This window comes from Polypterus senegalus, chromosome 15 (assembly GCF_016835505.1).
Source record: "Polypterus senegalus isolate Bchr_013 chromosome 15, ASM1683550v1, whole genome shotgun sequence".
NCBI lineage: Eukaryota > Metazoa > Chordata > Cladistia > Polypteriformes > Polypteridae > Polypterus > Polypterus senegalus.
In genome coordinates this window covers 90,900,868-90,914,679 of record NC_053168.1, presented here as the reverse complement: position 1 = coordinate 90,914,679, position 13,812 = coordinate 90,900,868, and the positions used below count along the sequence as shown (strand labels likewise).

Here is a 13,812-nt window from a genome sequence, read left to right as displayed (position 1 = left end):
TCAACATCGGTCAAACTTACAAATTCTCTTGGAAAATGGATTGCTTTGGACTGTAGACCACTATCAGTAGTAGAAGATAGGGGTTTAGAAAATGTGCTACAGTTAGCGTCAGGTGATCCAACTTTCCAACTGCCGTGCCGAAAGACTATTTCAAGTAAAATTCAACAGCTTTATGACACTGAAAAGCAAGCAAAATTAGATGCATTACAGAAAGCAGATTTTGTGGCTCTTACTGGGGATCACTGGACTTCCGTAACCGTTAGTAATTCTAAATACATCTAATTACAAAATGTTCAACGATCACACTGTTTTAGCCTAATGTACAAAATAATTTTGGCTAAGGTTACTCAGAGTTTAAAGGTGAAGCTGGTCAAATTACCTTTTATGTTTCTGCCTTACTTTTTTAAGAAGAAAAACTGCACTTTATGTTGAAATTTTTATTATTATTATTTAAAGACAATGCCATTCTGAAAATGTACTTAAAGTACTTAAAATAGCACTTTATTTTTAAGTCTGCCCAATTTTAGCCAGGGATATTATTTTTGTTTCTGTTTTGAATTGAAATGTAGTTTAAATGCATTTTTTTTTTCAGAAATTAAAAGAGCTTGAGTTTACAATATTCATAACACTCATAACAATGACAAAAAAATTACATTCACAATCATGTTATATTATTTTTAAAATGTTTCCTTTTCTTTTTCATTACTTCTTTAACACACTACTTCTCTGCTGCAAAGCGCGGGTATTTTGCTAGTTTTAAATAAAAAGGAGCAGATATTTACCCTTTATGTATTTCAAGTGGCTGCAGTTCAACCACTGGAAGTCCTTCAGGTGTAAAGTACTTCAGTAGTTCTTTTGCATCCAGTTGAGTAGAAAACGCTCGATGAGTATTCCTAGGTCCTAATATAGATTCTGTAGATAGGGTCAACATGGTGTTCATTCTGGTTCAGGGGAACAAAAAAAATTAAGTGTACTTATACTCCGTTGTGAATGGAACCTGAGTGAATAATTCAACAACAATTTATTTCTTGTTACAGCCCAAAATCATACAATAATGCCACAATGGGTTTTAAAAGGCCCTATTTTTGATAGCCCCCCAGTTTAACTCCCTAAGAAGACAAAAATGTTCATAAAAAAGACCCTTGTAGGGAAAAAAAGGAATAAATCAGAAATGGAAGAAATCAGAGAGAAACTCCCTTCCAGGTAGGTTGGACATGTAATGGGTGTCAAGGAATAGGATAAATATAACACATTAAACTGAACATAAGTAATCCTCTTCACATAGCTAGATGGCCAATCTATCATTGCCACCTCAGAAATACAATGCAATAGTACAAACTACAAGGAAAAATGCAAGAATAGATTATTGGACACATATTTGTTCAAATACATAAAAAAGAAGAAACTAATTAACATAACTACAATATTTAACATAATTTAGAGAACCTGAGAGCATATTTCTATAACTTCTTTGTGTACCGTGGAATTTGCATTATCTGATTTACAAAAAAATTGTTGTTAAGGATACTCACTTGAATAAAGACCACCATGCCAATTTTTCATGAACAGCCAAACAGGAACTGAACAGATAGGAGGTAAGTTCTGTCTGTAGATGTTGTTAAGTGCCACATGGGATAGACAGGAATTCTGACCAGGAAAGGGGGATGGTTCCTTACTTAGACAGAAGGGTCCAAGAGGACAGACAGGCATCTTGACCAAAGAAGAGAAAGGTGCCATACCTGAACGGGATTTCCAAGGTGGATGGATGGACATCCCTAACAGAGAAGAAGATTCCTTACCCGGATGGGAGGCCCTGGGCAAATGGACAGGCATCTCGATTGGACAGGTTTCTAGTACCATCCCTGGCCAGGATAAAAGAAGGGACGGACTAATTCTGAGGAGTGTTTATTCCCCCGGGGCTAGATGGCAACTGCCCTCGATATCGTCGTCCATTTGGGAACCAACAGGGAATACCAGGAGTTGTAGTCCAGCAGCATAGCCCTGCTGGGGTCGTGGGTGCCATTAGAAGGCACTACAGGGAAACGTACTCCCTAGTGCCAAATGGACAATCACCTTAGGCTTGTAACTGAACTGTTTCTGGTTGTGTTGGATAAAATAGCACGCTATATAAGCAGGCCCTGCTTTTGTAACTGAAAGTGACTTTAGTCCAATTTCCAGAGGTTACACCTTCATTCAATACTACCACTTATTTTCACCTCTCTAAAAGCTCGGTTTCTGAAAGCTAAAGGCCTGCTCTCTGAAACCTAAAAGCTGATGAGCTGTTCTCTCTTTGGGGAGGTGAAAGCTGACAATCCCTCATCTTTGTGGACTTGAAAGCTGAGATCCACTCTGTCAAGCCAAACTCTGTATCAATGACTGAATCCTGTCTTAGAAGCACCTATGAGTTCAAGAAGGGAACTTCAGAGTCTAAACTCTTGTGCCAGAAAGAGTAACACTTTTCCATATGACATAGCAGAGGATACAACAAAAAGTGTAGCAGTGAGCTGAGAAAAGCAGAGCACATCATGAACAAAGAACCATGTAGCAAAGAAGAATTCTCCACCTGAACTCAGATCAACAACAGCAACAATTCAATGCAGCATCAGATACCATCCTTAAAGACTTGAAATTACAAAAGTGATTATCTGTGCTAAGATAAATTAGAACTCCAGAAACCTAGTAAAAAACCAGTCTCTACATGTTATGGGTCTCAAAAGGTCCTGTAGCCTGTCATTGATGTTGATATATATGCAGTTATCATGTTTCTGTAATTCTTCTGTTTATCAATAAATCACATTATTCCGTTTCTTAAAATGAGTGTTCTTCAGTTTCTTTGATATACGTTTAACAGCCGGAGACCCCCTCCTACAGAAAAAGGTGTGAAAATAAAGCAGGAGACCTTACCAAATTATTTAATTATATACTGGCATTGCCAAAACATGATTAATTAACCGAGTTAAAATTCTCTCCTGGTGAGCTATACACAGCTTTTATGTGGATAAAAAAACAAAGGAATGGAATTGTGAAATTAATGTAATTAGTTCACAGAAAATAAGTTTCAAGGACATTTTTACATTAACTATGTGTGACGATGTGGGTTCGGGCTCCACACTCCCATCTGATTTTTGAAAGCACTTGAACCCAACACCGTCGATAACGTAACCGAGTGAGCTAGTCAGTGAAGGCAATAATTGAGCAAGGGGTGGTGCAAAAAGTGCAATAGTACTTTTATTTAAAACTGTCCATCAAAACAGGTGTTCACATAAATAAAGTGCAGTTCATTCAAAAAGAGTCAATAAATAAATAATCCAATAAAACATGTGGACGTTAAAAATATAGAAAAAACAATCCTTTAAAACGAGAGGTAAAATCTTCTCATGGAAGCAGTCTTAAAAACAACAAATCCGGCGTATCGTTTCTGTTAGCGTCTCACCTGCTTATCCCGTTTGGGCTTAGCAGCAGGCAAAACGCTCTCTGCAGCTGTCCTCCTCTACACACTCGAGACCTCCTGAACCCTGGCTCCGGTATGGCACTCATCCCAGTCCCCGAGACTTGATTACCCCAATGGCCAGGACGCACACATTGGGGACTCCACCACCAAGTCTCCCGACTTCCGCTGCCTTCTGCGGCTCATCGCTTTCACCAGGTCACTCCCGCTACATGGTCGCTTAGCGGGAGCAACATCCACTCAAACACCCGGGTGACGGCCTTACACCCAGCTTCCTCACAGCTGCCCTCGATCGCGCGCTCACCACACGCACGCACCACCTGCTTCCTCGCTCCCTGTAACCTCCGTCCTCTTTTCCTCTCTCTCTTTTCTCATCTCGATCTTTTTTTCCCCTCAAAACCGACTCACGCTTCTTTTTAAGTGACGAGGGCCACAGCAGCTGCAGCATTAGCCATGGGACAATCACGAATGTGGGCAGTTCCTCACCTGTGCACTCGGTGAGAAACGCCCACACCCTACGGATTGCCCCACGGCTCGCTATGGCCCAACGTCCCCTCGTTAAGCCGCGAGCGCGTTGATTATTTATTTAAAAATGGCCTTTACTCAGTGAGCTGTGGACCCGCTATACCACACTATGATACTTTTCAACTTCCCCACATTTTAAAAGACTTAATTTGTTAAATGCAAAACAAAATGTATTCATTTGGAAATATTTTTGATAATATATTTAAGTTTTATCTCATGTACTAACACAAATATTTGTAGACTATGATCAAAGTATCCCTATTTTAGTACTTTCATGATAAAAGTTATAAATACTTTACATGGTAATTGAAGTTCCTTCCTCTCTGTTGTGAGAATGGAAAAATTGTGGTCTGTGAAAACTCTGCTAACATTAACATGGCTGCAAAAATTCTTATACAAATGCTCTTTCCACGTTTTGGTCTATTTTGGGTTTCGCAATGCTACAAGGAAAAAAAACCATTGACATAAAATTAAAAAGCACTATTACATGATAAAAAGAAGTGCTAGAGTAGAGCTGCTACATTAACATTTATATTATGTATAGCTGGATGTGTATTACACTTTGAATATTCAAAATTGTGAAATTGTGAAAATGTGAAATATTACATGGTTGTCAATCATTACTGTAGGAATGTTTTCGAAAAGAAGTAACATAATGCCTTTAATAAAACAACATATGAAATCTTACACATATTAGTTTCCTTTCTTTGGGAATTTCAGAATCTGTCTAGGTAACACAGCAAGTCTTTTCAACCTGTTCCTCAAATATTCATTAAGCTGTAGCCTTTGTTTATGAACAGCTATTAGACACACACTACTGACATTAATAACAATTGTACTTAATTCTGAGCCCATTCTTACATTGACTGTATATAACAGACCTTTTTGCTCTGTTTGTAAATAAAGCCATCATAGTTACATTTATTAGGGTCCACAGACAATAAGTGTTGAACCAATTTTTATTTATAGACATTTTTGCTTTCTTTATTTTTATGATTATCTTTCCTGTTTTTAAACATTACACCTTCAAAGTGGAAAAACATGAGTGTTGAAACTTAGTTAAAACAAGTTAAAAGGTGTCATTATTATTATGATGATGAATGATCTTAATTGTACTTAAAATTACAATTTTTTTGACAAAAGGTATTTCTGAATAATTCCACATGGTACTGAATTCCTCCTGAACACTTACTTGCAGTATCAGCAAAAAACACTGGTAATTAATGTGTGAGAAATGAATCAAACCGATCAAAATATTTGATGTACAGCACAATGGCATGGCCAATATCTGAAAAAAAAAAACAACAACTACTTGCTGGACTCTACCTTGCGATTTTTCATTTCATGTATGGTAACTAACGTAATACTTTTACAATAAAATGGAATAGACTCAAATCCCTAATTAAAATTTCTTAGTTTTTCATTTTTGCACCTTAACAAGTAAATGTTGAAGTACAGGGTGGGCCATTTATATGGATACACCTTAATAAAATGGGAATAGTTGGTGATATTAACTTCCTGTTTGTGGCACATTAGTATATGTGAGGGGAAAAACTTTTCAAGATGGGTGGTGACCATGGTGACCATTTTGAAGTCGGCCATTTTGGATCCAACTTTTGTTTTTTCAATAGGAAGAGGGTCATGTGACACATCAAACTTATTGGGAATTTCACAAGAAAAACAATGGTGTGCTTGGTTTTAACGTAACTTGGTATCTGACCACGATCCTTGCAATCTTTAATGATTAAATCCCCTTCTATAGCTAGTTTCTTGTTTTGATCTCAATGCTGCTAAGACAGGCATTAATTCCTGCCAACTTTAAAAAGAATAAAGCAGGTAAAGGAAACAAATGAATTTCGTTTGAAAGTTAACACATTAAAAAATAAAACAATTAACATGTTAACTATCAAAATAAATTACCAAAACATTATTTTTTTAAAGGACATGCCAGAAACAAAGTCAAAGTACTAATACACTAAAGAAAATATTGGCTGTTCTGTTCCTTAATAAACATATTATTTTGAAAGAATCACTACACATAGCACACTAAAGACAATCATGATATTCAAAACAGCTCCTATTACAGATTCATCAGAGAGAAGTATTAAAATATACCTCATCGTTTGTGCAATTCTTTCAAGGTTGGGAAGTGCACTTTTTTCAGGTAAATCTGAAGAATGAGGATGACTTATTTCATGATCTGTAAGAGAGGATCAAAGAAAGTAACATAAAGCAATATTATAGCAAACCTCTTTGCAGACATGAGAACCATTTTTCTTATTGACTTGTGGTGAAAGCTATTTTGCTTGCAAGGGATAGGAAGGTATAAAAATCAGTCCTCATGCTGAACCCTGTCCAACGACAAAAGCATCTACAATGTGCAATGGAGTAATGGAAGACGGTAGCTTGGTCTGATGAATCACAACCTTTTTTAGATCATGTGGATGTGGATCTTCTGAGTCAGCATGATCATTATTGGATGAGATTGAATGAGATTAAAACACTGGAGAAAATACCCAAAATAACTTAATAAAGCTGTTATACGTTTATATATGATTTTAGCACTGAAATGCACAGTAGTATTCTGTCAGATCCACATGATGACAGCATATTTCTCTACCCTATTTACTGAAACATTTTACTGCAGGACACTCAGGTGTGGCAAATGACAAGTATATTTTGCAGATCAATTGATAGTATTTATCTGTACTTGTCAAAGAAATAATGTGGCTGTAACTTTTGTCGCAACAATGCTCATTAGCATGAATTCCTTGAGTTATTCAATGTCCATCACCAAAAGAAGTCAGACATCTAACTTAGTGTAACTGGACTATTTACAGTACTGATGTCTTGTCATGAGTTACAGTTCCAGAGCATTTCCTTTTTAGGAGCTTCTGTTCTCTTTCTCCAATGTAGAACTTTACTTGAAAACTAACTGTGTCAGATGGGGGTTGGGGGGTTTGGAGACTGTGAACGTGACTAAGAGAACAAAAGAGAATAATGAAACAAAATGCTTACTTTTACAAGTACCACAAATTTACAACAGCTGTTACAGACTCCAATAAATCAAATGTATGGCTTTATTCTATAATAGTAATAATAATGGTCACAGTCTACTCAAAACAGTTAACGCATGAAGGACCCGGGATTGAACCCATTACCTAAGAACTTGGAGACAGCAGTTCTTACCACTGCACCAGCCAAGCAGACGTATATGTATCCCAATTTCTTTTACTTTGGTTAAATTCTAGAAAAAAAACACACTTGTTTTGTTATATCTGTGCCTTATGTTAAAGTGTTTATTTGATATTTGGACTTCAGTTTTCATATATTATACGCTTCATGTCAGCATTTTACCAGCTATTAGTAAAACATGAAAAAAGTTTCTGCTCTAGTTATGTGTTCAACATTTCTTGCCTTGCATTTCCTACCATCCAACATTTACACAGATCGTTGTAGACATGGAACACATATGAAATGTATGTGTTCCAAATAACAATATATTATTTACTCAATATAATTCCAGGCACCTCATGCCCAGATAAACAGACTTGAGCTGGGAGAACTTCAGCTGAATCATCTGCAAAACAAAAGATGCTGATGAGGAGGTACAGGGGAATTTAAGGTGGCCTGGGATTATGAGATTTTTGTAGGCTTCAGGGATTCTAATGTTAAGCTTACTGCATTGTCCTCTGTAACTTCATAGGGGAAAACATCCTTTTTGGCTCAAAAGTATAGATGCTGAAGTTTCCGTCTTGAAATAATGGCTGCTATTCAGTCTTCAACGACTAAGCTCAGTCACTAACACAGTGCTTGGCTTGGCACAATGGATCTCAGCTTTCTGATTCCCAAAGAAGGAAGCAGTTCATAAGCTTTTAGGTTTCAGAGAGCAAACAGGTTTCAGAGAGTGCAAGAGAAAATCTTTCAAACATAGTAAAGGGATGAGTGTAGCTAGTTTTTTGAAGGAAGATGTAACCTGTGGTGACTGGATTAACAGACTTCATTCCTTCCATTCTTATTTGGATAGCTTAACTGTTGTAAACCTGCAAAAAATGATAAACATGGGAAATTCACTTCTAGTAAAATAAACTAAATTGAAAATTATTTTTATTTGCATTTATCTATATTCTTTTACTCGGGGGCTCTGCACCGTGCTCGCTTCGCTTGCCAACCTCAGGCCCAGCCATTTCACGGTTCTACTGCTCATCTATGGGTAAGCGGATGTACAATTTAAACAGATTGTTATTTTCATGGGAACTGTTACATATGCATAATAGAACTAACTATTTTACATTACAGTGAGGAATTAACCATAGTAAAAAAAATAGTCAAATGTAATAAACTTAAAGAAAACATATATGCTTTTGCATTTACGTCATTTTTATTAAGTTCAAAATAAGCCAATTATTTATTTATTTATTTTTCTCACTACTTGTAAAGCTTGTGCTTCTTTGCCTTCTTTAAATTGAATCATATTCTGACCTGGTAAATTAATTGGTAATAATTTAACACAATGACTTCGACTGTGCATTGGCAATTCTATTAAATGCCACCAACTTTCCATTGCAATGTCGTACCGAGTATCTAAATATGCTTGAACTTCATCTGTTGTTGGATACATTCACGCATACTCTATCATGCCCTTTATGAATGTACTTAATACTCATAACCGATGCACAATACTCAACATTAATATGACCATCAAATCCTTTGAGCTAATGTGGGTTATACGAAACAATCATTGAACTATCGATCATCACAATTTTAACAACTTTCTTTCTGTGATGATTATCTCTGCGTCGGTAATCAGGAAAGCCAGCCTTACGTCATATCTGTTGAATTAACGAAAGATTTAGGAAATTTCTTTAAACACTTTTTTTCTTTTGAGCCCCAACATACTGAATCTTTTAAATGAGGTCTGTGAGACATGTGTTTAATGACTGTACAATAATTCAGGACAGGTTTCTCGGTTTGGAATTTCAGCATAGATAAAATGATCTACATCATCAGGAGGTAATAATTTATTTTGTACAGTAAAAAATAAATATGTGTAAGGGTTTTGCAGATAAATTTCCTGTAAATTATGATACTTTTGGATGCATGGATTTGTATCCATTATTGGCTGTAGGGTTTCTAATATGTCAGATTCTTTAACTCTTTTGATTTTATTTTCGCTTCTCTGTGATCATAAATATAAACCTGACCGAATTGTGTTTTTTTTTTAAATTAAACTTGTAGTAGCTTTAATTGTTGTGGGACCACAAATTCTCATAGCGTATGGTCCAGAATTGTGTAAATCTATGTTTTGAGCTTTGAATGATGTGCACGCTAACAGATTATTGTAGATATGGATATTTTGCCTGTAGTGTTTGTTGATTTCACTTTCACCAAACAACAAATCTTTTCATTCTTGCGGATGCGCTTCCTCATTGGGAAGAAACACTACTTTTCCCTGATGGTATCACTAATTAGACGATCTACAAGTCTCCAACTTAAACTTAAAGCCGAACAATATCAACATACTTCTGTCATACCACCTATGTCCATATATCCAATCTCTTTTCGCTGTTCCGTTATTTCACAGAGTAATAACTTCTGCTTGTTAGCGCTAATGCAATCTTTACTATCAATTTTTTGAGACTTTCGATTTTTTACTATTTTCATAGTCTCTGACCTGCTCTGCATGTGTATCATGAAAACGTTTTTGAACCTCTTTAAGACATTCTACTTTGTCTTCTACTCTGTCTTTTATTTCCTTTGTCATCTAAAGTTATCTGCAGAAGATGTACTACATTATCTTTCTTGGATACATCCTTCTTTCTATAGTAATTCATGCGCTGGAAGACCAGACGGTGTTAACGGTTGTAGACATTTTTGAGGATATTGTAAGTTGATGTTTTCATCTTCTGTACGATCACCACCAATTGTTTGAGCATCGTCTATTGATACACATTTAAACAATTTGCAGTGTAATGATTTTTCACTTTAATTCATTTTACTTCATCGTTTCTTGGTGCTAGGATTTCCCGTGTACTAATTTTTTCTGTTGATAACCCTTCATGATTAAATTCTTCAATAAGATTTGGACAGAATAAGTCTTCTTTAATTGGGGAACTTAAAGTGAGGAAAATGTTAACATTTATAAGAGCTGAGAGAGCAGGAACTGTGTCTGTTAAAATCATTTACACAAATGAGGTTAGAGTACCGTGTGCGTGGTTATATATGGTTGAGAAGTGGGCGTGACTTGAAAAAATCTCAAGGCAAAAGTCTCGTTTAGTAGAATTTAAAAAAAATCTTTTTCAAACAGTCTTGTCTCCAAAAAGGATTTCTTTTTATATAATAGAGAGATACTTTTCCACTGAAGCTATTTTTCTCAGTAAATCTGGGTTCTTGGATAAAAATTAATAGACCTCTTTAGATAGCATGCTACTGAAATTGAATCTTGGGAGCATTAGCTCCCTAATTGAATCCGTTCTGCCCTTCCTAAAACAAGGATATTTGTTGTTCAAGTAGTGAATGAACTTGCACTTTCTTTTCAGCATAATGGGTATTCATGAGTTTATGTAAATGAAAGAATTATGAAAATATTATTAAATTACTTGAAGAAGTCACTTCTTACTTGATAAACCGATAACTGAAAAGATATTGCATTTATATAAAAAAATAAATGTGCGATTTTTTTTTTAATTAACTGAAACTTTAATAGGGCGGCACGGTGGCGCAGTGGTAGCGCTGCTGCCTCGCAGTTAGGAGACCCGGGTTCGCTTCCCGGGTCCTCCCTGTGTGGAGTTTGCATGTTCTCCCGTGTCTGCGTGGGTTTCCTCCGGGCGCTCCGGTTTCCTCCCACAGTCCAAAGACATGCAGGTTAGGTGGATTGGCAATTCTAAATTGGCCCTAGTGTGTGCTTGGTGTGTGGGTGGGTGTGTTTGTGTGTGTCCTGTGGTGGGTTGGCACCCTGCCCAGGTTTGGTTCCTGCCTTGTGCCCTGTGTTGGCTGGGATTGGCTCCAGCAGACCCCCGTGACCCTGTATTCGGATTCAGCGGGTTAGAAAATGGTTGGTTGGGTTGGTTGAAACTTTAATAATTGACTCATTCATTTACAATTATAAATTCATATTGGAACAACAGGTGGTAATAACAATATTTTCCATTAAAATATTTCAAAGCAGGACTTACTCGCACTTAAATACGATAGACTGTACCTGGATGTATGAAATTACTTGTTAAACCAAGCTGCTGAAAGAAGAATCGAAAATAATTCTTATTTCGATTTTGAATAGATTCACTTAGTTACGGTGAATTAGGATTAGAAATACAGTAATCCCTCGCTATATCGCACTTTGACTTTCGCGGCTTCATTCTATCGCGGATTTTAAATGTAAGCATATCTAAATATATATCACAGATTTTTCTCTGGTTCGCGGGTCTTTTAATTTATGGTACATGCTTCCTTAGCTTGTTTGCCCAGTTGATTTCATACAAGGGACGCTACTGGCGGATGGCTTAGAAGCTACCCAATCAGAGCATGTATTACATATTAACTAAAACTCCTCAATGATATAAGATATGCTTCCTGCGCAGTGCTTGATTGTTTGCTTTTCTCTCTTTCTCACCCTCTCTGACATTCTCTCTGCCTGACGGAGGGGGTGTGAGCAGAGGGGCTGTTTGCACAGAGGCTGTTTGCCTAGAGGATACGGATGCTCCTCTACAAAATGCCGCTTTATCGTGGTGCTTCGGCATACTTAAAAGCACGTATTGATTTTTTGATTGTTTGCTTTTATCTCGCTCTCTCTCTAACATTCTCTGCTCCTGATGGCGCTCCTTGAAGAGAAGATATGTTTGCATTCTTTTAATTGTGAGAAAGAACTGTCATCTCTGTCTTGTCAAGGAGCACAGTTTAAACTAAAGGGTGTTATTTCATGTCTAGAGGGCTCTAATAATGTTAACAGTGTAGGAGAGTTTATAAGGGCTTAAAATATATAAAAATAACCATATGGTTTCTACTTCGCGGATCCTCCATGATCGAGGAGAGATTACTGTAATTAAGGAAAGGAACAAAATTTATAATGAATGGTCTTCTCGCCAAGAAGATAAAGCTGAATTCAAAAGATGAAGTGAAAAGGCCAAGTTGGACAGATATTGACTATTCTTGTCAATATCTGCATTGTTAACTACTGTACCAGAATGAAAGATTCTGGGGGGAAAAGTGTGCACACTACTTAAACAAATGCTGATTTGTGTAAGGGTTTCAATTTTTACCAATGATAAGGATATGTAGATTTTCAAATTTTAGGAGTCAAAATTACGGACATTTTAAAAATTGTATAAATTCCTCCTGGACAGTCCATAGAGCATTAAAAATTAGGAAATTATTACTGTATATTACACGTTTGTCATGAGATGAAGTGCAGGGCTGAGATTGGTATAGACAACAGTTCAGCCACTTACTTTGGAATGCAAGTGGGGATTTTGTGCAGCTGGATGTCTGCATCTTTGTTAAATCTGCTGTCTTAACACTAGAATTACCAAAGCTTACGAAAAAAACTCATAAACCCGGCCCACCTTAAATCCGTTCGCATCTCTCTGCCGGCGTCTAGTGTTGTAAGTGTGTCAATGAGCGCAAGTAGCCTACTATCCCATCCTTCCACCGTCACAGAAATGGCAAAAAGCTCTCCCAGCTCAAGCCTTGTTTATCTGGGAGTGAGGTCCCGGGAGCGGTATAGTCTAAATAATATATCATTATTTGGAATACATGCTTTTCATGCGTATTCCGTGTCTACAAAGATCTATGTAAGAGTAGCATGACAGAAATGTTGAACACATACCTAAAAGAAACTTTTTTCTTGTTTTAGTACTAATGACAAAATTTTGACATGAAGTGTTTAATGTGTGAAGACAGAAGTCCAAATATCAAATAAGCACTTTCACAAAAGGTACAAGTATAACAAAATAAGTGCATTTTTATTCAAGACTATAACAAAAGAAAAAGAAATCGGGTTAGTTATGACTGACTTGGTAGTACAGTGGTAAGAAATACTAACTCCTAATCAACAGGTCACGGGTTTGAGCCTTGCCGCGTCACAAATTAAATGTTTTTTGAGTAGTGAGCTGCTCTAATTGTTACTATTTTACTATAAAAACATATATTAGATTTGAGTCTGTAACAGCCGGTGTAAATGTATGGTACTTGTAAAGCACCAAGTTAGCATTTTTTAATTCAGTTTTATTCTCTCAGTTGCGTTCACGCTCGCCTTGATCTGGCACTGTTAGATTTCAAATAAATATGTGCTAGTTAACAGAGGTGAACTCAGATGAGGATGAGAGTTCTGCATTGGAGAAAGAGAACAGAAGCCTACCCCGCAAGAAACGTACACTCACATATAAGAACAATGCAGGTGTACAAGGCATAAAGGCGAAATATGGCACCGTCTGGATGCAGCAAGAGGTCCAGCGTCATCCTGCCAGTCAGTCTATCCTACACCTGTCCTTCAAAGAAAAAGCACGGCTTACAGAGCTCGCCAAGGTATCGTGCAAAGCCTAACTACAGGGTCAAGGGGGTCTGCTGGAGCCAATCCCAGCCAACACAGGAAGCAAGTCAGGAAAAAACCCTGGGCAGGGCGCGCACACACACACACACACACAACACTCACACTCACTAGGGACAATTTAGAATCGCCAATGCACCTAACCTGCATGTCTTTGGACTGTGGGAGGAAACTGGAGTACCTGGAGGAAACCCATGCAGACACGGGGAGAACATGCAAACTCCACGCAGGGAGGACCTGTGGAGCGAACCCTGGTCTCCTAACTGCGAGGCAGCAGCGCTACCACTGTGCCACC

The 13,812-nt window shown here is 37.2% G+C and overlaps 1 protein-coding gene across 1 annotated transcript in view; it reads right to left on the bottom strand.

The window, feature by feature from the left end:
* The window catches only part of LOC120515507 (MDM2 binding protein), a 135,108-nt gene that overhangs the window by 27,396 nt on the left and 93,900 nt on the right, over nt 1-13,812 (bottom strand). The window contains exons 15-16 of the mRNA XM_039736568.1: nt 6,089-6,173; nt 783-941 (exon numbers count right to left, since the gene is read on the bottom strand). Of these exons, the coding sequence (XP_039592502.1) occupies nt 783-941; nt 6,089-6,173 (244 nt within the window). The remainder of the gene's footprint in view (nt 1-782; nt 942-6,088; nt 6,174-13,812) is intronic.